This window comes from Pseudorca crassidens, chromosome 11 (genome assembly GCF_039906515.1).
Source record: "Pseudorca crassidens isolate mPseCra1 chromosome 11, mPseCra1.hap1, whole genome shotgun sequence".
Taxonomy (NCBI): domain Eukaryota; kingdom Metazoa; phylum Chordata; class Mammalia; order Artiodactyla; family Delphinidae; genus Pseudorca; species Pseudorca crassidens.
In genome coordinates, this window is record NC_090306.1 from 105,385,499 (window position 1) to 105,411,579 (window position 26,081).

A 26,081-nucleotide genomic window follows, 5' to 3' on the forward strand; every position below is an offset into this window, starting at 1 on the left:
TCTCAGCAGGAGATAACCCATCGTGGGTGTACCAACCAAGCCACACAGGACAGCGAGAAAATGTCAAAGGACGCTTTAAGCAAGTGGGTGACACGCCGCATTTAGCCCAGACCCTGTGGGCCTCAGAAGGGAGGCCTGCGGGACGCCCGCCGTCACCTGCTGCACCTGGACCCAACCACACGGACAGCACAGCCAAGCGCCAGCCACGCTCAGAAGGCGGCCTGCGTCCAGGCTCTCCAAGGGGAGGGACAAGCAGGGCCCCCAGCCCCCAGGCCCCCCAAGGTGGCGCCACCTCAGACTTATGATTCAAGGCTTCTCAAAGCAAAACACCATCTGTCTTCTTACGTGGACAACAAAGTGCAAAACACCGAAGCTGCTGGCACACCCCACCCCCCACCCCCGCCGCCCACTCCCGCCCCGCCCCGAGACAGAACGCGGCCGGCGCGGCATTTACCTGTGTCCAGGCGCTTTCCCGGGGACCCCTCCTCCACCTCGGAGTCGCCGCAGGTGCTTCGCGACCTTTTTCTTGGCTGCAGAAGAGTCTCCAACCTCGGAAGGACTACAGACAAAAAGGTTTTGGTCCCTAGCTGAGGAGAAGTTGGCTGGGTTTCAGTGTTCTTGGCAGACTTTGGGGGGCTTACACTTTTCGATTTGCAGAAGAGAACAGAAGTGCGTCTGTTTACATCGCTTGATGGCTCCGCCACCGCGGAGGCCGCCGCCGGCGCATCGCCACTACTGGCGAGGGTGGGCTCTGGAGGGTGTCCGATTACCAGTGCGCTCTGAGTGCAAGTGCTATGTGATTCATTACCAAATGTGACTCTTTTGAATAGTTTACTCTGCTCTGGGTTGAGTTCTACTGGTTTGAGGGTTGGTGGTTCTGAATTAGTCTCCGAGTTTGAAGGAAGAGGTAATGCATCTGATGGTTCAAGTTTAGGGGGAGATTTATCTCCTGAAAAAATTATAAATAAAGTGATTTTTGAAAACTGATAATTATAAAATCTATTATAAAACTTACTATAAATGTGAAGTCCACCAAAATACTAATTCAATCAAGGAAACACAGCATCACACACAACTGTCTGCAAGCAGCCGCGGGTTACCCTGTGTGCGCTTCCCTGACACCGAGGCCGCGGCGCCTGGCGCCCAGGTGTCCAGAGCTACCCTCTGAAGACAACCCTGAGGACCACCGCACGTGCGCCAGCGTCAAGTCATCATTCGAGTTCATGACAGTTTCTGCAATCAACATCCACTTACCTTGAGGAAGAAAAATATTTCACGTAACTAAGGGGCTCTAAGCGGGCATTCCCACAGTCCTGACCTGGTCCACAAGGTTAGCAGACAGAGGAAACAGCACGTAGACCTGACTTTTGACCAGGGCACTCTAAGTCGTGTCAAAACCAGGGAGTGGTGAGTGGCTGCGAACGATCCAGGAGAGCAGGAACACTTCCCACTCTGTTCTCAGATACACTAACTTCTGTGCCACCTCCAGAGACATTACAACCTAAGTTCTTTCTCCTAAGTCTGACTTTAAATATAAAAACACAACCTCTGGACAAAGACTGTTTTAACCTCTTAAGAAAAAGGCTTTAAAAGTTACTAACATGGGAACAAGACGCCTGAGAGCCGGCCTGTCAGCCCCGGGCCCCGAGAGGCTGGAGAAGCCTCCCCAGGGAGGGCTGGCCGGGGCGGGCACACCCTCTGGGATAAAGCCACCGAGGCTGCTCTCCAGGCAAGGCAGATACTGGCTTCAGGACGTATGACATAAAACCAGAAGACACTAAGTAGTACGTATCATCACAAAGTACAGTTTCTATTTTATGAAACCTGCACATCTCCCCAAAACCGTCTAGAACACATAAGGTTAATATTTTAAATCCAAAGTCATTCTGAAAATGAAAAGCTACACAACTTCTAAGGTTCGTTTACATCTCTGAGCAAATGTTTCGAGAATTCTCCCAACTTATGGTGAGGAAAGCCTGCCAGGCTCGGAGCCCAGGAGGGTGGCACGGAACTGCAGGAGCGCTCTGCCCAGGCAGCTGTGGTCAGGCTCTGCCCCAGAGGGGCCTTCGCTTTCAACCGCCGCTCAAAGCCTGTTAAGGCACGTGACAGCGACGCAGAAAATGAGCAGAGCGCCTCTCCTGGACCACAAGCTGTTAGAAGCGTCCGTTTCAGGAGACACTGACTCATCTTGCGCATGTGTGGAAACGCTAGGGCCTGAGGCCCACTGCTGGCGCGCGGCTGGTGAGGAACCTCCCCCGCCCGCTGCTCGTGACCACGTGGGGAACACTGACCAGGTGGGAACTAGGGACATGCAGAGTGACCGCTGGGAGGCTTCCTGTCACTCACTAGGAACACCAAGGGCATCTTCCCAGGGGTGGGGCCCTCCTCCCTCCCTTTCCCCCACCCGCCCCCGGACCCACAGGGGTCTCGTGCTGACCTGACAACAAGGTGTCAGCATCTGCCGCAGCCTCGGCAGGCAGGGGGACGCAGGGGTGGCAGTGCCGCCCCCCCCAGGCCCCCCCAATCAGCAAGCGGGCTAGGCGACCTCAGGCCCCACCCCCAGGCTTGGCCGCTCCTGCTGGGGCAGCCGCCGCCCCGCAGCCCCCCGCAGGCGCCCACGGCCCTGGCCGCCCACACACGAGGCCCCGGACCACGTGGTCCACAGCGGACTGCGCCCACACCCAGCCTGTGCCAGCCGCGGGGAACGGGGGGGCTCTTCAGAGGGGCCACCCGACCCTCCCCTCCCTGAAGGCTACGCTATGGCACAGGGCCCTGCAGTCTGCCGGGGCGGCTCACAGAGGCATGTCCCAGGCCTCTGAGGGCCGCGCAGATGCAGAGTGGGCGTCAAGGACAGAAGCTGCTCAGGTGACCCGGTGCAAACCACCCCCACCACCAGCTGCGGGACCCTCGCAGGCCACTGGCCCCAAGCCTCCGTGCCCTCGTCCGTCAGACGAGGACAGACAGCACAGTGACCAATGACCCCGCCGCGCTCGCCACGCTCAGAGCAGGTGCCAAGCAGAGCCCTGGGGGGGGGCGTGGGGGTGCACACGGAGCCGACATGAGAGCGCAAGTCCCTGTACAGTCACTGGCTGCGAACAATCACGCCGCTTAAACGCTCGTGAAAAGCGCTCGATTAACTTCTAGAACAAACGCTCTTCGTTCGTGGCATAAACGAATGCAGAGCACCTGAAATCCTGTTCACAGGAGCTCATCACACACAGAACAGCCCGGCGGCTCCACTCGGGGCACCCCACCTGCCCCACTGCTTCGGGGCATCTGCAGGGCAGCTTCTCCACCGTCCACACCCGTGGCGCCAACCCGCCCAAGAGACGCTTCCAAAGCAAAGCCACAAACGGCCCGGGGACCCAGCGAGGCACCTGTCTGGACGCCGTGCCACCGACCCTCCCGAGTCAGGGGCCCCTGTCCTCACTCGAGCCTCCAGCTGACCCTGGCAGCCCCTCTGGAGCCTCCAGGGAAAGAGACGGGCGCAGGCTTAAAACAGCGGAGACAGGGCTCGAACCCGACACTGGACCAAAGCCCCGACAGCTAGAGGCAGAGGCCCCTCAGCGACCCAGGCCCACGGCCTCGGCCATGCCGTCCTCACTGCCCTGCCCGCACCCCCCGGCTGCTCGACGGAAACCTCACCGTGTGTGAAACCGACGACCCGGGCACGAGGCTCCCCGGCTGACGGCCCCAGACCAGCACCGCACAGACGGGCAGAGTCCGCGGGCGCCCGCCCCAAGGTGCGCGGAGCCCCACGCCCGCCGCCCCTGCCTGGCGCCTGACGCCAGCGTCTCCTCCCTGCTCAGGTTTCCAACAGAAACCCGTGAACATTAAATCACAACTAAGACCGCGTTTGATGTTGAGAAATCACCACTCTTTCAAGCGCGACGGATCGATATTGTGGTCCTGAGTCTTTCAGAAGATTCTTGAGTTTTGCCCCAGGACGGTGATCCCAAGTACACGTTTCTACACTCGCTCACAAACGGCTGCTTCCGCCGCCTCCACCAACCTCTGTGTCAGCCACACGACTCCAGCCCCAATGTCTGGAGGCCACGCCGCTTCTTCACGGGGGGGCGCCCCCCACCCTCCCTGACAAGCCCGGCTGTTTCTCCTCTCCACCCACACCTCTCCTTCCACGTGTCGCTCCTAACCAGCACGGCTCCAGGCCTCCCTGCTCACATCTGCCGGCCGCGCCTCCACCTGCTTCCTCCGATGTGGGCCAGCCCCACGGAACAGCGAGAGGGGCCGCCAGGGACGCCTGCCCAGCAGGAGAGCTCAGAAGCTGATGGCGGACCAACCTGTCGACACATTCTCCCCCCAACCCACTCTTTTGCACAAGTAGAGAAACGCATGCCCTCAGCCGGAGGGGCAGCTCGGGCAGCGGGAAGGGGCCAGCTGGCAGGCAAGCAGGTGCCCATGCCAGAACCCACGCTCCAGGCCCACCCTGCACCCCGAGGACCCCTGAAGGCACAGAAGGGGGCACAGCCCGGGAACCCAGGTAGGCCCGGCTGTCGAAGGTCCCCTTGGGCAAGAGCTCCTCAGAACCAGAGCCCCAAGAGGCAGGGCCGGCGCAGGTGGTGGCAGGGAGGCTCCCCCAGACTCTACGGACCTAACGTAACTCCCAGAACCCAGGAGAAGCTGCAGAGCCTGCAGCTCACAGCGCAGCCATGCACACAGAGAGGCCATCGCGAGGAAAAGTCTGCAGGAGTGACTCAGGGTCGCTCTCTAAGGGAAGAGAGCTCAGGGTTCCAGGTCCTTCCTGCCCCACTGCTGCCTCAGGCAACTGGATAAAAAAGGAGGGGGACACGCAGGACACTGCTCCGCCAGAGGGACGCCCAGCGCCAGCCCACTCATGGGCGCCCATGCAGAGGCACACGCGGTCACCGCCAGGACGTGGCAGGTCTACAAGGCTGGCACCCGTCCACAGCACACCACAGTTCTTTTAAAAAGATAAGCTGTAGAACAACCTGGCGTCTGGTTTGATTAACGTCTTTGTTATTCTTATCTGGACGCGGTGGGGAAAAAAATCAGAAAGACCGTAAAACAGCGGCCAACTGCTGTGCTCGCAGGGAGTCTGACTCCACGTGTCGCTGCCTGAAACGTGCTGACCCTCAGGTGAGGCAAGGAGAGCATGGGGGGGGCCCTCGGCCCGTCCTAGAGCTCCAGCCCCCGGAGGGCACCTCCCAGAGCCCAGGCTGAACTGGCGTCCACGGCCCGTCCTGCCGGGGAGGGGGCTCCTCTGGGCGCGCGTCCGGCCCAGCCCTGTGCCCCACACGCTCGGCCCACGACGGAGCACGGGAGGGACCTTCGCACCCCCCAGGCCCTCCGCCCTCCCAGAAGCGAGTCAGTGAGGGCTGAGCGCACCCCGCGCAGGTCACCAGGCACCCAGTGCAACGACTCTGCTCCACTATCCTGACCCGACACACAGTCGTGCCCCCCGTCACTCTCCAACCACCCTGGCAAGGCTGCGGACGACATAGACGGTGCTCCTGAAATAGTTTTACGGAACCAAGCTGAGAAAAAAGTCTCATTCCATGCCCCAGACTCCTGTTAGTGCCCAAACGCGGCGCGGACGGCACGGACGGCCCGGCGTGTGCCCGGAGGTTTCCGAGCACTCCTGGCCCGCGCCCCCGAGCGTGCTTACCTTCCTCCCCGGTCTCCTGCCCCAGCTGAGCACCGTCCTCTTCAAAGCCTGCAGTACCTGACTCGGCGGCCGGGGGCTGGCTGTGCTGCTGGCTCAGCTGGCTCCGAAGGGCAGCGATCTCCTTCTTCAGCAACTTGGCCCGCTTGCTCCGCGACCCGCTGGACTTCATGGAGCACGTAAGGTCCAGCATGTCCAGCAGCTCCCGTAGCTGCTCCTCCAGGACCATGTGGGCCCTACTGGCCGGGCTCAGCAACCTGTCCACTGGAAGCAGAGGCACGGCCATCAGAAGCCTCAGACCACCCGGCCGGCCCCACCGGGGAGCCCCGGGCCCCCATCTGCGCGTGGCGCCCACGAGGGCCGCCGCCAGGGGCGTACACTGGAGCAGGGGCGGCGCCCAGGGACGCCGAGCCCTCCTGCTGAGACCAGCCGCCCAGGCCAAGCGAGGACTCCGAGAAAGGGCCCAAGGGAGGTGTGGACTCCCCGAGGGCGCCAGCGTGGGGCGTCTGCGCATCGCGACTGGTGTCTGACCTCAAGTCTCAGGCCCAGGCTGCCGTCTGGCTTTTCTAAAACTGGGCTGCAAAATTCACAGATAATTTGGAGTTTGGGGCACATTTACTACAAAAACCGCTAGCAATTTCCATTTCAGCCAAACACCAAAATTCATAAAGCACAGATTATCTTAAATCAGTGAGAAGCGGGCAAGAAACAAAACAAGTCTACAGAAGCCCCTGCAGATAAAACTGGGACAAAAACGGCAGCGCGCGGCCGCCCAGACAAAGGAACACACCTCCCCCACAGGCAAACCTGTTACTAAAGCGCCACCTCGTCCACGAAGGGAACGAGACGACGGCATAGGGAAACACAGCAGAAGGCATCCCGACAAAAGCCCGCAGGTAAGAAGGTTCACGGAGACAGAAGGCACGTCGCTTGAGGAGCTCACCACAGCGTCTGGCCCGCCCTCGTGCACCCCAATGCTGAAGGAGGGGCGGGTTAGACTTTGCATCCCTAATTCTATCCTCAGTGAAACCTGGGTGCGGAAGCATACGCAAGCACTTGTGGTGGCTCGCCCGGCTGTTTCCTGCAAGGCCCGACCTCCGCGGCCCCGCGCCCCTGCCCGCCCAGGGCTCCTGTGGGGGCAGAGCCGTGCAGCAAGGCAGCAGCTTCCAAGGGTCGGACGAGTCAGCGGACGGCAGGCCCCCCAAGGCCACGGCGCAAGGAGTGCACCGCCGGGGAGAGGGCCCCGTGGCTGTGCCCTGCTAACTTCCAAGCACAGCGACAGCCTTGCTCTGGCCACAGACGCCCTCCCAAGTCCGTAGGGCCCACATGGGCCCAAGGCCCCGGCTACACTGCTTCCTGGTCTGTATCAGGCCGACCCAGGCCGTCCTGCTCGGGGCCACAGGCCACGCGTCTCTCTCAAGTGGGACCCTGAAACGTGGCTGCCCTGAACAGAGATGCACTGACTGTGAAATACACACCACGCAGCAAAGAGGAAATGGGAAGCCAGTGGAGGCGACCCTCCGTAATCTTTATGTCATTTACACGTTAAAATCGCCACGAGACACGGTGGGTTAAAAACACGTCACTAAAATAAGTTTCGCCTGTTTTCCGCTTTTTCATGAGGCTACTAGGAAGCCTCAAGTCAGTGTGTGGCTCCCACCCCCTTTCTCCTGGGCCTACCCGCACGGCGTCTGCGGGGGGAGCACCCTCCCGCCTGTTCCCGGACAGCCGCGCTTACCGTCGTCCCAGGAGAAAGGCCGCCGGGGGGCCGCGGGGGGCCGCTCGGGCAGGTGCATCCCTGAGGCCTCCTCGAAGCCGACGCTGTCGGCCTGGCGCCTGGCCTGCCTGAGCACCACGCCACCCTGGTCACGCAGCCGCACGGCCGCCCGGTAGAACACCGTGTCCTTGGCGTTGTACTTCATGCAGTTGTCCACGATGAGGTCAAAGTCCTCCTCCAACTCCCTGAGAGTCCGGTACCCTTGCGCTTCTAACCGTTTCCGCATCGTGGCAAAGTCCATAGGGTGTTTAATGTGATCCAGATAATCCGGGACCTGATTCCAAGGAAGAAAACAGCCGTTTACAGACAAAACAGGATTCATCCGTGCTACGTAACCAGCACAGCTGCCACGTAAGGCAGCCCCACGTGCACATACACACATGAACACGCACACACGCAATGCTCACACAGTACCGAGCGGCAGCAGTGAGACACACCAAACTGAAGCCTGGGTCCTTCCAAGGACCCTCCCAGCCAAGGCCCCTAAAGCACAAACACAGGAACCCGTCCCCTGGCCGGGCAGACACGCACTGGGAAGGGCTCTTTCTTCATCCCTTTGGTCACCGCAGACATGAGGAAGGACGGGGAACGCGAGGGCGAGGACACCCACCTCCTTCAGGCTCACTGGCTGGGCAAATATCCGGGCCGGGTCCTTCTCCTGCAGCTGGTCCAGCACGGAGCGCAGCAGCACGGTGAGCGGGGTCAGCCGCAGCTCCAGGGCCACCTGCTCCAGCTTCACCTGGGGGCCAGCGCACGCGGTCTCAGGGCCCAAGGGGACCCTCCCGCTGAGAAGCCACTTATTCCTGCCTCAAGCGCTCAACACCGCCCTGTGGCCGATGTGGCCCACTTTACGGGCACACACGGCGCCCCTTCCTGCCCGTGCTTCCCGGGACCGCAATGGACACCACACCACCCCAGGCCAGCCAGCCTCCTTCAAGACAGGTCAGTGCCACCCCCCCAAAGCCACTGGCACCCAGGGCGACGGTCACCCGGCCTGCACCCCTCACCAGGGAGGACGGCTTGGAGGAGGCAGGGGGGCGAGGACTGCGGGCCCAGGGGACAAGCAGCTGCACGCCCCGCCCCGCCCCCGGACGCCCCGCCCCCGCGGCCTCACCTGCTCCCTCTTGAGCTTCTCGCGCTTGCGCAGGAGCTCAATGAGCAGGCGCGCGCGCTCCAGGTCGTGCCGCAACCGCTGCCAGTACTTCAGCTTCTCTTTGGCAGCTTGAATCTCCTCGTCGTTTTCTCTCTGAAGAGAGGAATGGAGTCGGCCTCGTCCCCCGCACAGACCCGCCGAGGAAGGGCTCCACGGCCCAGGCGCCACCTCCCCAGCGTCTCGGCCCCGCGCACGTCCTTCCTGGGGACACGCGTGCGCACCCTGCCAGCCCATCTCCAGGCCAGCGCTGGTGGGGAGGGATGGGGCTGAGCAGCGAGGGCTGGGGACCAGGGCACGCCGGTGGAGAGACCTGGCCGCCCGGGCGGCGCGCCCTCCGGGCAGCCTCAGCTAGGCGCTCCCAAGACCCTCACCCAGCCAGGCCGCCCAGCCCTCCCACGCACACGTCCTCACTTCCTTCCCGCCCCAGCGCTGCGCAGGCGCTCGGGCCCTCAGCGCGCTCCTCCCGGAGGGTCAGGACTGCTGCCCGTCCCCAGCCCCAGGCGCCCACCCTCTACCGCCTGCGCCCAACACCACCAGGAAGCCCACGTGCCCAGGCTCAGCCCACCCTGTGCCGGCATCTCAGCTGAAGGCTTGCCTGACCACAGCTCCGGGAGGAAGGGGCAGTCGGGCTCCTCACCTTCCCACACCAGCCCCGCTAAGGCTTCCAGCGGGTGTCTGGGGCCCTCCCGATTACAGCAGTCCCGAAGCCGAGTCCGACTTTATGCACGGGGCTCCCCTTCCCTGTTGCCGTCGTGGACACACGCACCTCCAGCCTCAGCTAAGGCAGCAGCGCCGGCACTGTTGCCGGAACACGCGGCACAACTCTCAGGCCCTCTTCTCTCCCCGGTCCCTTCTGCCCCTCGGGTTTCCACCCCCATCCAGACAGAGCGGAAACAGCACAGCCAGCAGGCGGGGTCCGGCCCCCGACGCTTATCGCAGTCCTATCCCAGTCCGAAGCCTGAACCTGGCAGCAGGGGGCGCTCTGCCCCGAGGGCGGAAACGGTGAGGATCAACCCTGAGGCCACCACACAGGAGTTGACACTGCCCTCTAGGACCTTGGAGTCTGAAGGCAAAGAACCAATGACGAGCTGCAAGGCACCTCTCTTCTCGCTCTACGGGGAAACGCAGCAGAGCGAGGCCCAGGAGGCCGGGTGCGGGGACATGGGCTGGCCCTGGGCCTCCTCTCTGCCAGGCGTCCTCCAGGCTCCACCAGATTCCAATCACTGGGCTTGTTTTTACGTTATCTGAAATTCTCAGGCATCAACCAGGAGTTAACAGTAACATCGGCTGTATGAACAAAGCCAGTAAATAAATACATTGAAAGGTGGGCTTAGAAAACCAAATTCCCCAAGAGCATCTGAAAATCACCTTGTCCGTTAGTCTGAAACAGACACTGAAAATATCAGCTAAAAGGATGTTTAGCTGATAATGAGGGAGAGGAAGGCAGGTAAGCCCCAACAAGCCCCTGGTGCCCATCTGCTGTGCGCACTGCCCGCTACCGCCCGGCTGCAGGGCTGAAGGGCCGCCAAGGGCGGCTCTCCCCGCGTACCACGGCCCCACCACGCAGGAACCACTGGCAGGACCTGACTGAGGCCCACGCCTCTTCTGCACGAAAGGGCCTGAGTTTCTGACTCTGCTCAAGTGGTCTTACTTCACCTAAAACCAACCCTGGAAAGTTCCATAAACTGGGGCGGTAATGAAGCCATTTCTGGTTCCAAAAAACTCTCAGGAAAGAGGATCTTAGAGGACGGCTTGCAGTCGAGCCGAGGTCCACCCAACACAGGAGGGGAGGACACCCACCGCCTGGAAGGGAGACGCCAAGACCCCCCCCAGGGTCAGGACCACCTAGGTCGGATCAAAACCCTGTGCTGGAGGCACAGGGCAGGCCAGCTCTGCGGGGTGAGGCCCTGGCACACGCACCCGACTCCCCAGACATCACCAAGGGCCTAAAGACCCTGAGGGACAGCCACCCCGGCCCCTGAAGCTGACGCCAGCGGCAGCAAGGCAGACAGCGAGTGGCCCTGCCCCAGCAGAGCAGGACAACCGTGTTGTCCCAAAGCCACCAGAGAGCGGACAGAGGACGCTCTCCCGCCAGGGGGCGCATCGGGGTGAGTGGGCGGGCATGCTCGCTCAAAGGCAGGACAGGAGGGACAGGAGCCACACCCCACCCCAGCACTCGCTGCAGGCCCTCACCCCCAGCAGGCTCTGCAGGATGGCGGAGGACAGGCTCCAGGGAGGGTCACCGCCAAGGGGACCCGCTCTCAACAGACCACCGAGGAGGCAGCACCCAACAACCCTAGGCGCCTCGTCTGCCCCAGGCCAGCTCATTCCATCTGTCTGTCTGTCCCCAACCAGAAGGCGGCCACGGGAGGGAAGGGCTGCACGTGCCCTCTTCCAGAGCCCGGCTCAGGGCTAAATGAGTCAGCTTAACCTCTAATACCAAGTAATTTTAAGGTTTCAAAGAACATCAAAAATCACACCAAGCCCTGAACGTCCCGTGTGGAACATTAATGTTTCGGACGTCCGCACAAGTCAACCTTTGCTAGAACGCGATGGAAGAAGGAGCTGGGTGCCGCCCTTCCACCCGTCCGCCTCCTGTCCTTCCCACGAAGCGGGAGCTCACGCCCCCAGCGTGGCAGGTGGCAGGCCGCCCCGCGTCCGTGTCCCTGCCCACACAGGCCACACAGCTGGGCTCTGTAAGACCCAGTCAGAGCCCTCTCCTGGCCAAGCCAAGGTACACCTCAGGGCTCAGTGTAAGTCATAAGGACCCAGATCTCTGTGGTTCCTCCCAATTCCTTCTGCCAAGAGAGCTGACGCTTCCCTTTCCCGTTTCCTGTGGGTGAATCCTCCCATCGTTACAAATCTACCTCGTGTGGGGCAGGATGGGAATACAACACGACTGGTCTCGAACCCTCGTGCTGGCCTCCTGAGAGCACATGCTCCACCAGGAGTGACCCCCCACCCCGCTCCCCTGAGGTGCAGGCAGGCCCCTCGCGTGCACACGCCTCCAACCCCCCAGCTTCCTGCCCCCAAACCCAGCCCAGGTCCCACCGGCAACCACATAGGCCCCGGGCCGCCACTCCCAGCGCGGTTCACCCTGCGCCCCCCCAGGGCCCCGAGACGAGACTCCTGGGGCTGCATTCTCCACGTCTCCCATTTCTCTGCCGTCACCCAGGCGAGGACGAAGCCCTCCGTCCTGCCTCGCTGCCCCGATCTTGCGACACCTGCTTACCCGCCACCCCAGAGGCCTGCAGACTCTGGGCCCCCGCCCCCGCCCCCGCCCCCCTTTCCTGGAGCTCCCGAGACAGCACCCAAGCAAGCCAGCTGACCTCAGTCCCCATGGTTCCAGCCCTGCAGCCTCCTGAACGGCCCCCAGCCCACAGCTGGCCCTCCCGGCCCACGGGCACGTGTTCCGACACAGCCCTGACCGAGACCCGAACTCCAGGCCCGATGCAGAGGAGGGAGGAGCGCGCAAGGCGCCACTAACTAAGGCCCGGGTCTGACGGAAGGCTGAGGGTGAGCCCCAGGGGCCAGGCCCCCACCGGTGAGCACGGGCGCCCCCGGCCCGCAGGGTCGGCAGCACGACCAACACAAGCAGTCAGCGGTCCTGACGCTGGATGGAGGGGGCAGGCGGGCGCGGGACAGCTGAGCACCCGGCAGGCCAGCAGGGCTCAGGACGCGGCACCTCCCGGCCCCTCTGTGCGCACGTCCACCGTAGCCACAGCCCAGGGCTCAGGGAGCCGCTTGGTGTGCAAGGTCCACCTGAGCAAACAAGGGCGGCAGCACTGCGTCTGCACAGAGGCCTGTGCCACGTCTCGGGGGAGGGGACTCAGATGGCACTGCGGGCACCAGGACCCCCAGGGGAGAGACGGCCCCAACAGCACACCCTCGGGGGCAGCGGGTCTGAGAAGCACACCCTGTAGCCTTGCGGTGTCTCCTTTCCTAGGGATGGAGGAGGGTCGGGGACACGGCCCACCCCACAGAGGCCCAGGATCTTAACGGTTCCTCTGGATTCCAGAAAGCCTTAAGACGTCAAACTGAGCGTCCAAGTGTGTTAGTAACGTTCAATGACCTACGCTGTGAGCACGACAGGACTGGGAAGATCGAGAGAAGGGGCTCCCTAGCAAGGACGTCGCCGCTGGCGAGGTGGAGAGGGCAGCGCTCAGCCCGGGCCTCACGCCGGGACCAAGGAGAAGCGACAGCAGTCGGGAAGCAGCAACTCCCGAAACACCGGGATGAAAACAGCGGCTGATTCCCTCAACGTGGGGACCCCAGGGATGGGGACCCTCACATCTGCCAGGCAGTTCTGCCCCGACCAGAACTCAGCGGAGGGAGCTCCCTTCACGCCAGGAACCCAGATGCCGGACGCAGCGCCCGGGCCCCTCTGACTGATGATGCACAGGGACAGACGGCAGAGCCTTCAGGGCGCGGCGGGAGCCAAAGCGATCCAACGGGAACCGGTTGGGGGGGCCCCCGCTGTGCGCCCGAGTCTAGAAGGCTGCGCCCTCAGCACACACGGGCAGACGACTCTTGCTTGTTTTGGGGCATCGCACAGAGTCGACGCCTTCCTTTCTAAATCCATCCTTTCAGAGAAACGCTCTACAACACCAGATGGGTCTATGAACGCAGATCAACCGCTAAGACGTAAGCGCTAGTCTGGTTTTGTTCTTTGCTCCCCCCCTCACTTGTCTTGGCCCTCGTCGCCCTCGGCATGGCCCCCAAGTTACATCGCTCCCGCACGGCGCCCCCTGTCCCCTGCTGCTCCACCCCCGGCAGGCATCCCAGCGTGCAGAGTCGGGAAAGAGGCAGACGGAGGCACTGCCTGCACCCCCCGGGCTAACGCCGGCACGCGGTCCCCTGGCCCGAGAGGCCGGCCACGCACCTGAGCCTGCCTCCTCCGAGCTCCTCGGAGGCACTGGAGGCTGAGGGACACCGGGGGCGCGGGCACGTACCTGCTGCGTGTTTCTGTGGGACTGCAGGCTGGACTGGAGTCTGCGCAGCAGGGGGGCTCCGTTCCTCGACAGCCTTTTGAGGAGCCAGTAGCTGTGGGCGCGCTCAACAAACTGCTTCTTCCGCTGAATGGCCACCTGATTCGCAATCCTATTTAATCTAGAACACGGAAAAACTCAGAGTTTAGCTGTAAAGCAAGACAATGGTGCGCTCTCATCATGGAAACGAGAAACCACAGCGTTACTGTTAACACACCGCGTGCATCCCACCGCACCTCTCAGCGGCGGTGCCCTCACGGCCACCACCGCCTCCCTGGTTCTCCGCCTACCCGCAGGCTGCGTCCACCCGTGGTCACTCCAGCGGCCCTTGGAGCACACGTCTAAGAAGAAAAACGGGTGGAGCCCTGGGTGTTTCCGCTTCCTCTGAGTCGCACATCCACACGCACCGACCTCCACCAGGTTGTGGCCGACCCTGCAGAGTCACCCACTCTCACGGGGCTCGGGGCCGTGGCGCCCTGGTCCCCTCAAGAGGGAAAGCAATGGCATAAATGGAGGCAGAAGCAGCGGAGGGGGGCAGCTACCCTTCCCCAAAACGACCGTGAGCGTCCCCAAGCCGCCTGCGACACTCCACCCTTTCAAGGACTGCAAAGCGTGAAAGATTTGTAACAACACTTGCACGAGGGGACGCGAAAACGGCGTAAAACCCTTGGAAGCCAGCAGGACAGCTTCCTGGTCCCTGCCGTCACCCTGCTGCTGAAACATCCTCAGGAAGACGAGCGGGGCAGCCGAGAACTGAACCTCGACAGGACAAGGAGGCTTCCCCACTGTGCACCAAACGTCAACATTTCAGGTCAGAAATTAAGGAATTTCAAGAGCACATTTTTTGAAAAGCACGATCCTGAGCTGCACAGAACTGTGCCGACACCCTCGGCTCTGCCGCGTCCAGACCCACGACGGTCCTCCTCCTTCAAGCAGTGGATGCGGCTCGAGCCTCGGTGCCGAAGGCCACGCGCCACACAGGGCAGCCCTGCCCAGGGTGCCCGGGGGAGATCCACCAAAGGGGCAGCTCCACACCAAGCACAGGCCAGGGGTCAGCGAGAGCAGCCAGGCAGACGCAGAGCCCAAGCCCCAGCGTGCCCACAGGCCCACCCGCTCGGGACACCTGGTCACGCGTTGCTACCAGAGGCAAGGCTGGAATGCCTGCCAGCAGCGGCCAGAGCATCTCCGCTGTCCCATGATGGCTCTAGCAGAGGGCACCGGGGACCCCAGGGCTCCTCGTCTGCGGACGGGGCTGTGTTCACCTTGGGCACCCCGGAGTTGCCCTTCCGTTGGGGGCTGTTTTCACCTTTTTGACAGCGGCGTGACGGAGGGGCAGCAAAGTGCATGCATCTTAACGCACAGAGCTCGGGGGTCTCTACACACGCAGACGCGTGTTCTAACACGCACTCAGTTATTGCAACAGTCAAATGGGGCAGCACAGATACAAGGCTGACTCGTCATGTGCTGAGCACCCCACTGAAGAAGTCAGGAAAAGACAAGACAGGAAGGTCCCAGGACCGCACACAGGTGGCGGCAACTGCCCCAAGGCCGCGCAGCGCCCTGGAAGGCTGCTGAGGGGAGCTTCCATTTTCTCCCCACCACAGCAACAGTACGGCAGGTGAAGGATGAGCGAACCGACCTCATCCTGCAAACACTCACAACATATAAGTGATTCGAATCATCGCACTTACGATGTTACGTGTCAATTAAATCTCAGTAAAGCGAAGGGAAGAAAGACAAAGAGCAAAAAATCATGAAACGGGAAACAACACACGAGAAAGCCTCAGCAAGGCCGGAGCCGTGCTCTCTAAAAAGACTAGCGAAGAAACAAGTGGGGGCTTCCCCGGTGGCGCAGTGGCTAGGAATCCGCCTGCCAGTGCAGGGGACACGGGTTCCAGCCCTGGTCCGGGAAGATCCCACATGCCGCGGAGCAACTAGGCCCGTGTGCCACAACTACTGAGCCTACGCTCTAGAGCCCGTGAGCCACAACTACTGAGCCCACGTGCCACAACTACTGAAGCCCACACACCTAGGGCCTGTGCTCTACAACAAGTGAAGCCACCACAGTGAGAAGCCTGCGCACTGCAACGAAGAGTAGCCCCCGCTTGTCGCAACTAGAGAGAGCCTGCGCAGCAGCGAAGACCCAATGCAGCCAAAAACAAAGAATGAGAAGATAAGCTGAGGAAAAACACGTGATGAGCACAGCCAAACAACCTGCCACCCACAAGCTGAGCCCGGGAAGAGAGAGACCCACCACCGGGAGAGCTGGGACTGACTCTGGTGTGCTGGCACTGCATCCAAGGGCATCGCCCAAGCCCACCCCAGACTGCAAGCCCCCCAGGGCAGGAAAACCAGAGGAACCCACCCCCATTTACAACGAGTGGTTGCTGTGACCGACGAGTGGTGGGCTGATGCGACAGGAGGGGTCCCAAAAGCGAGTGGTCATTTAACGTTTGTTTCTTTTTTTTGGCTACATTTGATAAACAACGTGACCATCTAGTTTTTAAAATCTTTACATAAAAGTCACGACAAACAGGCACAAATGGCATTAAAAGCCATCCCCACCTGACACACACAGACACTGGAGGAGCACCTGGGCCACCCCGCCGGCGTCTGCAGGGAGCGGGGTCCACCCTCCCTTCTCAACACCTGCTCAGCCAGCTGGGAGGTCGGGGCACATGAGTGAAGTCCACCCGCCAGACCCGAGGAGCCTGGAGTCGGCCTCTGGAGGGAAGCGGTTCTGGGCCACACTGGCTCCGGGGTGCCCCCCGCCCGACCGCATGGACCATAGGCAGGAGCCCCAGGACCGCATCCACACCTCCCAGCCAGACCTCACCAGCACCCATGGCCACGGCCACAGCCACACAGCCAAGGCCAGGTGGCCGACCGCCCCGGGGGCCTCCCCTCGACCACTAAGCAGGTTGACAGTGACAGTCAGCTGGGCAGAGCCTCCTTTCCTGAGAAACCCCTCTCGAGCTGCCCACCTCAGTGCCCGGGCCCACAGGGCAGACCCCTCTGACACCCACACCTCCCGGTCCACGCCGGCGGGGAGAGAAGGACCCTGCTGACGGGATGCTCCCTTCCAGCCCTCGCGGGGAGGAAGGCCAGGAAGAAAACAGCAACAGGCCACGTGGAGAGGAGCCGTCGCCTCCAGGGGCCCCCGGACCCCGGATCCGACGCCAGAAAAATCAAGAGCAGAAATCATCCGGTAGAGGCACTGGTGACACCTCGGTCACCAAGGGGCAGGGGACGCCACTCCCTTCGGGTGGGGACGCAGGGCCCCGCAGTCCCAGGCACACCTCTGTGAGCCGCGAAGGCCTGTCGCAGGGGACACAGAGGTCTGGGGATGCCCAAATCAAAGGAGGCTGAGTGGGACTGGTCCCGACTGGAGGCAGGAAGCCTCCAGGGGAGGCTGGCCCCACCCTGGGAGACACGCAGGGGCGCGTGGAAACCACCCCCAAGAGGGTAAACGGGTTATTGGCAAGAGGGGACTCTGGGTAAAGAGCGTTTGGGTGGGGTTTTTTTTCGACTTTTGCAACATTTTATAAATTTGAAGTTATTTCTGAACAAAAAACTGAAACTGAAATGAAGACAAGATGAGATGCAATGCCGGTCTCTGTGCCTTGGAGGGGGAGGGTGCCCAAAGCACCAAGGTCCATCCCGCCATCCACTCCAGGCAGCGACTCCAAATGCTAGGATGAAAGAGAACTTCAATGCACGTCCGCCCCATCTCTGCGGAAGCAGATACGGCGAACGCGACCAGAAACTGCCGGATCCCATGACCTCGGCAGACCCTCCCCGTGGGCCGGGCCTGCTCTGTGCGCCCGGATGCGCGGCTGCGGGACGTGTGAGCACAGCAGGCCTGCTGAGCGGGGGTGACGCCAGGGCCGGGCCCAGCAGAGACCACCAGGAGGAGGGGGGCGGGGGTAAAGCGAGCAGGGCACCAGCCAGGGGGCCGCACGCCCGAGGGACACGGGGCGCGGCCCACAGCACCACGCTCAGCACTCGCTTCAGTCCTACACACACAGGAATCCCCGAGGCTGACACGCGTCAGGAGAGCCCGCGACGCAGCGGAGACACGTGGCGAAGCATCCAGAGTCCTCCCCTGCGCTCCCACGCTCCCCGCCCCGCCCCAGGAGGGCCCTCGCAGGTGCAGAGGCCGGAGCTGGCAGCCGGGACGGGGGACCTGCCCGGGGAGACGCCAGTCCCCCAGCCCCCAGTTCAAAACCAAGGAAAGCAACGAAGCCACAGGAGGGTCGGAACTAGAACACTCAGAGCAGCTCTGGGGAGACACACTGCTCGGCCCCACATCAGGCGGCACGAGCCACCAAGGCCGCCTCCGCTGGGCTCGCCCGACGTGACCAGGAGGGACACCTGCAGGAGCGGGACACGCGGCCCGGCTTCTCCACACCGCGTGCGTTTCACGACCCGCACTTCTGACTTCTGGCTGGGTTTGTAGGGCTTCTCTCCAGGAGTCGCTCCTTAAACAGCCCTTCCCCGAGGACCCGGGCAGGCGGGCGGGAGGGCTGCCCGGGAGGGCTGCCCGGCGGCGCCCACAGAGCAGAGGTGGCACCCACATGCACGGGGCGCCCAGAGCCAAGCTCCCACCTGCAGGGGCTGACAGGCTTCTCCCATTTCCCCAGGCCACAACCCATGAGAACTTCCATAACACGTAATAAACTTAACTGCCAGAAACATGAAAAAAGACATACAAAACTCAAGTGCAAACTTCTTGCTGTTAAGTTCAACAGGCATTAAATTTGTCTGCCCAACGGCTCCCAAGCACCCGCTCTCCAGCCGTCCTCACCTGGTGTCCCAGCGGCGCCCTCAAGGGGACAGAGCCGTGACCCGGATCCTCCATGCTCATCACGCACTTCCGGTTACAGCTCATTACGTAGGAACACGCGTATCAACGAGGTCAGGCCGGATGCTCCTCCCTCGAGGCCCCTCCTCCCCAGATACACTGGGACACCCATAGCGCAACCAGAGAGAGCACAGTGACCAGGTTAATTACCCCAAGGGACCCAGGTGGCTCCAACTCCATGAGTCCCTTCACCTGGCCTGGCCCCTCCCCGGTGCCCACCTCCACTGGCCCCGCCCTTCCCCTCACGAAGCAGACGAAATGGACGAAGAAGCAGAGAGGATCCAATCAGAAGAGCGGCTACTCGAGGAAAAGGCAACACTTAACAAAGAAAGAGCACAGCACCAGCGCAGGCCAGAAAACGGAGAACACACGCCTGTTCTCCCTTCTTCAGCCCTGGCTTTTCGTATCTCCCCCAACTTTAAATATGCTGCTTCTGGGCTGGGAAAAGCATTACTCTGGTTTGAGAACAGGTGCAGGAGAAGAGACACAGACAGGCGGGCACAGCTCCACGCCACTGGGACAACTGCTCAGGAGCAGCTCATCCTCGCTGAAGGCTGGACCCTCACAGGCAAAGGGACCGAGCGGCCATGAGGACCCCGCCGGACCCAACCCACCCGCCCAGGGCAGAGCACAGCATCCCATCAACGCGCCCGCGCCACTCCTGGCCATGCAGCAGCCTGCAAGGCCTCGACCGCCCCAGCCAGCCGGCCTGACCACAGGCTCGGAGTCCTCGAACAGGTGGGCGAAGCCTCAGAACACCCGCATCTTTGTTCCGGAGTCTATTATTGAGAGACAAGAAAAGTAATCTTTGTAGCTCAGAAACACTAAACAATAAAACAAATTAAACCGACCATCTCCCTCTTGTTGAGAACAGACTATGATCTCAAAATTAGTTGGTCTGAGTTATCTTTCTTACTTGAAAGCTTTTAAACCCCTCAAGTCACAAAATCACTTACAGTTCCTGCCACACCCCCAGCCTTCTCACAGCCAACCCTCCTTCCTCTCTGCAGGGAATAAGGGGGATCCTCCTCTTCTTAGATCTCCAGAGCCCCTCTTCCAGCCCCCCTGCCCCGGGCCAGCTCCCAAGCTCGCTCAGAACGCCCACCACCCTGGTGGCAGCTCTAGACGGGTCCTGAGCCAGAGGCCGTGGAGAGCATGGAGCTTTACTCCCATCTACACGCCACTGTGCCTGGGTCCTAAGAACGGGACCAGCAGCCCAGCCGCAGCTCAGGCCACAGCTTCGGGACGAGAGCAGTGGCTGTAAGCCTGGGCCTCCCAGCACCTGCCCCGACACGCCACAGGGTGGTCTGATGTCAGGGTCTCCCGGAAACTCTGGGCAACACTGACAGCAAAGCCTGTGGCCGCGAGCACTCATCCAGGTGTGCCGTTTACGTCTGCTCCAAACCGAAGTCACAGTTTGTTCCTAAATTAGGAAAGGACAAGACGGAGCATGGCCCAGCTACTCCTCCAGCACGTGGATCAGCTCCGTCACCTGAGCTTAAGTGTTTACTCCAAAGCAAGTCGTCCTCTCCACCAGACCGGGTCATCTCAGACTCCAGGTACCCATGTTTCCCAACCGCAGATGCTTTCTCCTGCGGACGGGCTGGCAGACCCTGGGGCCGGGAACCAGGCAGGGCTGGACAGACAAGGCAGCACCTCAGACTTCTGGGTTTTCAATTTACTAGATCACATTTTTTGTTTCATTACTTCAATTTCAGTAAAGCTGAACATTTCGGGCTCTTAGATGGAAGCTCTTGATACAAATCCTATACTTTTTGACCTACAGGTAGAAATCCAAGTGGAACTGTCTTCTAAAAGTGAGACTGGCTTGTTTGCAAAGGGACACCTTGATTTGAACAGAAGGCTTCTCTGGATAAAAGGGATTATAAGCACTTTGTATTCGCTTCGAATTTACTGATTCTGTAACAGAGGTACTGTTCCGTAAAGACAAAAAAATGTCATTCTGGGAAAAAGGTCACACTTCTTCAGTAGCAGTTCCCACCACATCTCACGACCTGACAACAACCCAGAACCGCTCTCGCGAGCAGACACCCACTTACGTCTTCCCTTCATCATGCTGATGCTTTGTTTTCTTAACCAGACTGTTCTAGAGACCCATGCCCTCCCATACAGGGCTTCACTTCCTCAAAGCTCAAGCAAGTGTCTGCGTCTCTCCCAAACCACACGCGGAGAGAAGTTCATCGAGCCACTTACCTCGTACTCCAAACAAGAGCGTTCTCAGGCACAACAAGATAAAAAGCACAAGTCAGTACCAAGGAGAACCAGCAGAGGAGGAAACAAGTCCAGGGATGGGGGTGGCCAGCGGGGTCCTGACCCCACCACCGCGCACAGCTCTAGGCAAAGAACTCAACACTGCCCAGGCAATGCCGATACCACGAGAGAACAACCAGGAAAACCAGAAAGCCTGTCCCACGACAGGAAGGAGGCCAGCACCTCCCGCCTCGCGGCTCCTGTCGCCCCACTCTGATCTTTGCCCCAGGGTCAGCCTTACCCAGCCACGCTGCTTAAGTTTCCAGCAAATTTAAAAATCCCACAAGATTCCCAAATTTTGGGGAGGGAGCAGGGTGAGGAACGGTGTTCTGTCGCGTCAATGACAACAACTCCTGGGGCGCCGCGGGGCCCCAGGCCGGGGTGGCTGCAGTCGGTGTGGCCGCGGGCGCGCGCAGGCATCGAGGAAACCAGACAGACTTCCCCGTCTCACAGACTCAAGTCTTTTGCGACATCCATGCTCCCGTGAAGCGGAGACTGAAGGAGGCCACCTTGGAGAGGACCGTCAGGGCCGCACAGACAGCACGCGGTCAGACCCTGCGCGCCCTCCCAGCAGGCCCGGGCCCGCCACGCTTACCTCTGAGGGGGAATGTAGGGCGCGCACACAGGCGGCAGGGCCGCACAGGGCTCGCGGAGCGTCTTCTTGGCCTTCTTCGCTTTCTTCCTGACCTTGGACGTGGACCTGACCGTTTTGGCTGAGCTCTCCTTCCGGCAGATGCCGTTTTTCACCTCGACGTCCCCATAAATGTTCAGGGGCCGCCGGGTGCAGCCCGGGGGCGTGTGGACGTCACAGTACGCGGTCTTCCTGACGGAGAAGGTGGCCGCGCCGCCGGCCAGCTCCTTCACGGGCTCCATCTTCATGTAGAGGCCGGCCCGCTGGGCGCACGTCACGTGGAAGGCAGTGTAGCAGTTGGCCTTGTGGCACTGGATGCAGGCGCCCACGCCCTTCTGCTTGCAGAGGTAGCACGTCAGCTTCCAGCGGGCGGGGGGAATGTTCCGCACGCCGTCGATGGGCTCGATGAACACCGTGTTGGCGAAGCCGACCTCGGGGATCCACAGGGCACACACCACGTGGCCCCAGCGGTCGTCGTCCGTCTTCTTGAAGGCGCCGCCCTTGTTGGGGCACAGCACGCAGTCAGCCGGCCGGGCCCGGGACTGCAGGCAGTGGCGGCAGAGCCACTGGCCCTCGGGGATGTACGGCACGCCGTAGCACTCCTGGTGCACCGCCAGGTTGCACATGTCGCAGAAGAGGATGGCGTTGCTGTTCTGGCACTCGCCGTCCATGCACACGCAGCACACGGCGTCCTCATCAATCAGGCACTGCTGCTCCCCTTGCTTCTGCTTCTCGCAGTGCGACGCCTTCTCGAAGCGGTCCATCAGGAACTCGAACGCGCCCTGCGACACAGCCGCCACGCAGTCGCCCCTGCGCTTCTCGTTGACGATCTCCAGCCAGGCGTAGTCCTCCTCGTCCATGTCGTACTCCACCTCGTCGTCCAGCTCCTCGGCTGACTTCTCCACGAACTTGTAGTACACGGGGGGCCGCCGGGGCGCCGCCGGGGGGCTGTACTCCACCACGCGCACCTTGGGCTCGGGGAGCGCGCTGGCCGGGGTGGGGGCGCCGTGCGCGCTGGGCGGGGCTTCGCTTTTCTTCTTGACCCTGTTGTTCTTGTGCCGCTTAGTTCTCAGGCACACGGGCGGCCTCTCGCTGTTTTCTTTGTTGCTGTTGCACTCGCTCATCTCCTGAGCAGTGAGGTCATCTTCTAATATGATCTCCAGAGGGTCGAAAATACTGATCCTGTGCAGGCGGCCCTCGATCTCGATCTCCACCATCCTCTGCGCTTGCGCGTAGGTCAGCGTCTCTCGCGTGGGGGAGTGCTTAGTGCTGCCGGGGGAGGAAGGGTGCCTCGCTGCAGCGCGATGACCTCGGCCTTTCCTCCTCATTTGGTACTGACTCCCTGAAACGGACGCAGAGGACACGTTAACTCCACACAGAGGACACGAGAGGCGAAAGCCACCAGGTATGCTTGGGCAGACCTAAGCAACTCGTGCTAAATCGAAACAAAACTCCCGGCAAACCTATCTCTGAGGTTTCCAAAATGACTCATCCCAGGACTCACAATGGTATCTCAACAACCTTCAACAGCCCGTTGCCCCGAGGCTGCCCCTCCCCAGGGACTCCCGGGACCAGAGGAGAGGGCAGGCAGTGAAGAGGGGCTCCCAGAGGCACACGCGATGACAAGTCCTTCCAGGATGCTGACGCCCACTGCTCACCAGTCACCTTCTTGGATCCACAGGTCACCGAGCCGACGGCCACATCCCTCACAAGCAGGGGTCGCAGCCCTGAGCTCAGGACAGCACACACACAGGGCTGGACCCTGGCAGGCTCTGGCCCCTGGCTCCCCTACTACTGCTGCCCAGGAGAGAGCCCTGAGCCCCGAAGTGGAGGTCCCGTCAGCACCCCTAGGGAGCCTGGAAGCCTCAGCAGCCTGACCACAGCCCCGTCCATCCTCTCGAGGAACGCGTCCTCCACAACCGTGTTAGGGCACAGGGCCACCAGCCACTCCGGGGCTCAAGAGGGAAGCCCCGTACTGGCCTGGGGGCAGGCTTCACCCCTGGAAGGCCTCCACCCAGCCTCTACAGGGCTCGGGAGTGGCAACCACGAAAAGCCCCCACGGGCCAGCCACCTGCCCTGCCCCTCAGAGCACTTCTCAGCTGCTGGCTTGACCACAGTGCCGGGCCCACCTCCTGCCACAGCAAGGGCCACCCCAAGACCCCCTGCGCCGCCCGCAGAGGCGCCCCCAGCCCCCCCATTCTCAGGTGCCAGCACAGGCTCAGGTGCCCGAAATCTGGGCCACAGAGACTTATGAGCATTTGCTCTTTTCAGACGTCCGCCGTCTGCCACCAACCGCATCTACTGCAGGACTCACTCGTGTGATGACTCCTGACTCTGGACCACTGCCCGCCAAGCAGGGTGGCACCTCAGGAACTGATGACAAGGACCCCTCCTCCCTCCAAACGACCACATTTTACTAACAGGAAGCAGAGTAACATTTAAGAGACTGGCTGACAACATTCCAAGGTGGAGCCCAAGGCCCACCACGGGATGGAGCCCCGAGGAGCCGGCACGGGGCGCCTCCGCACAGCGACCCACCTGGCCTCCAGGAAAAGCCCTCCCAGGGCCAGCTTCGCTGTCTCAAACCCGAGCGGAAACCCCAGCGGACCCTAAAAATGCACTTTTTAAGAGAGACCTTTCCGATTGTGGTTTTCTCTTCTGTCAAACAGAAATCCACGTTTTACGTGCAATTTGACAGGCACGGAAAACAGCACGAGCAGCCGACCCGCCGCTCACCTGCATCTCGGGGGTCTCCAGGGGCCCACGCAGCCCTGGACTCCTGTTGTGCGGTCAGCCAAGCCGCTGCCCAGCTAGCCCTGGCCCCGCCATCCCTTCTGGGGGAGAGGGGCACGGCCCCCCCACTGTCAGCACCGCAGCCTGCACAGAGGGGACGCCGGTGCGCCAGGGCACAGCGCACAGCTTCAGGGGTCCTTACTGGGGTGGGGCAGAAGCGACAGTCGGTTACTCAGCAGATGCAAAGCGAACGTGTAATTTTCTCCTCGGAAGCAGAGAACCAACAGTACTAAGCAAAATCGGCCCTTCAAAACCCACGCTCTCCCAGAGGGCACTGAAGCTCTGGACACTTAGTACCCGGAGAACAGCACTTAACGGTCGTGCAGCTCCGCAACTTGAAAGCTAGATGGTGACAGGGAAAGGAGGCGCGGGTCACTCTGCAGACCACCTCACCCGGCCATCACTTCCCGATCTCTGGCCCTCGGGCTCCACCCACACTTGACCCTTCCGCGCGGGGACAAGCGTACCCACGAGAAGGCGATCAGCAGCCTCTCCAGACCCTACTGATAGATGCACCTTGAAAAACCATGTGGCCGTAAGAGAGGCAGTCGGCACCCAGGGCCGGCTCACCTTCTCAATCAGTGCCTTTCCCGCCTGGCTTCGGACAAGCCACTTACACCCTCGTGCAGGGACGGGACTGCAGGCAGGTGAGTGCACGCAGCGCCCTCCACCCACGACCCTTCCCGGGCGGTGGGCGCCTTCTCCACGGGGGCGCCTTCTCCACGGGGGCGCGGCCTTTCGTCAAAACTCCACTGCGCACCCGCAGCGCGCGCGTCCTCCGTAAATTACACCTCAATCAAGTTACTTCTTCCAAAGGGCCCCGGAGGCCGCTGAGTCCACCACCGGCTCTCAGCGCGGGATGGGGGGAGGAGGGGGCGGCGGCCCGGGTCCGCGCGCCCCTCGAGTCTTTCAAACGCGGCCCTGGAACGGGGAGTTTCCCGTCCGGGCTCAACGTGCCCAGAGCGTCCGTTACATAACGCGACCCTCGGGCAAACGCTCGGCCGGCGGACTCGAGACCCAGGCCCGCTCCCTTCTCGCCGGGCGGCCGGGCGGAAGGCGCGGCGGGCGGGACGGGCCCCAGCGCCCAGACAGCCCGCACTCCCTCCCCGTCCGGCTTCCCGCCTGCCAGCCTAGCCTCCCTCCCCGTCGGCCTCCCCGGCCGCCCAGCCTCCCGGTCCGGCCTCCCTCCCCGGCCTTCCAGCCTCCCTGCCCGGCCTCCAGGCTCCCCACCGGCCGGCCTCCCTCCTTCCCGGCCGCCCAGCCTCCCAACCCGACCCGGCCGCCAGGCCCGGCCTTCCAGCCTCACGGTCCGGCCTCCCCGCCTCGACAGCCCGGCCTCCCCTTCGGCCGGCCTCTCTCCTTTCCGGTTCCCCGGCCTCCCCGCCGCCGCCCTGACACCGCGGCCTCCCTCGGCCCCGCCGCCCGCCGCCCGCGGACAATGCGCCGCCACGGCGGCCGCCAAACATGGCGGCGGCACCAGCACCGAGAGGCCGGCGGCGGCGGCCCGCGGAAGAGCCGGGCAAGGCGGCGGCCCCGGCCCCGGCCCGTCCGGCGCACTCACCTTCGGGGCCGCGGCCGCGGGAGCCGGGCGGCGGGCGCGGGGGCCGGCGCGGCCGAGGCGGCGCTAATGGCGCCCGCGGCTCCTCCGCCAACGGCCGCGCAGGCCCGGCCCGCCGCCGCTCTGGGCGCGGGCTCCTGGCGGCGGCGGCCCGGCCCGGCTCGGCTCGGCGGCCGCAGGCTCTCGGGCGGCGGCTCGCGCGGGCGGTGGGGCCGGACGGAGGCCCGGCGCGGGGGCCCGGCCGGCGGGCGGCGGCGGCGGCGGCGGCGACGGCGACGGCGACGGGGCGCTGGCGCGGGGCTGCTCGGACGCCCGGGCCGGCTCGCTTGCTCCCCAGCGAAGCAAACAATGCGGCGAGCGCTCCGCCCGGCGCGCTGCGTGCGAAACGCGCCCCGCCCGCCG

The 26,081-nt window shown here is 62.4% G+C and overlaps 1 protein-coding gene across 8 annotated transcripts in view; it reads right to left on the reverse strand.

Annotated features, from left to right (window-relative positions):
* BRD1 (bromodomain containing 1) overlaps positions 1–25,790 on the reverse strand; it is a 34,862-nt gene extending 9,072 nt beyond the window's left edge. Inside the window, exons 1-8 of one of the 8 annotated variants that reach the window (XR_010932708.1) lie at positions 21,293–25,276; positions 13,527–13,683; positions 8,536–8,667; positions 8,032–8,160; positions 7,383–7,695; positions 5,648–5,908; positions 642–949; positions 455–559 (exon numbers count right to left, since the gene is read on the reverse strand). Coding sequence is in view for 7 of the 8 variants with exons in the window: in XM_067698430.1 (XP_067554531.1) it covers positions 455–949; positions 5,648–5,908; positions 7,383–7,695; positions 8,032–8,160; positions 8,536–8,667; positions 13,527–13,683; positions 21,293–22,656 (2,851 nt within the window). In the remaining variant the exon portion in view is untranslated. Of the gene's footprint in view, positions 1–454; positions 950–5,647; positions 5,909–7,382; positions 7,696–8,031; positions 8,161–8,535; positions 8,668–13,526; positions 13,684–21,292; positions 25,277–25,682 lie in introns of those variants that run through there. The other 7 variants (XM_067698430.1, XM_067698429.1, XM_067698431.1 and 4 more) reach the window with 7 other exon arrangements.
* Between the last annotated feature and the right edge of the window lie 291 nt (positions 25,791–26,081).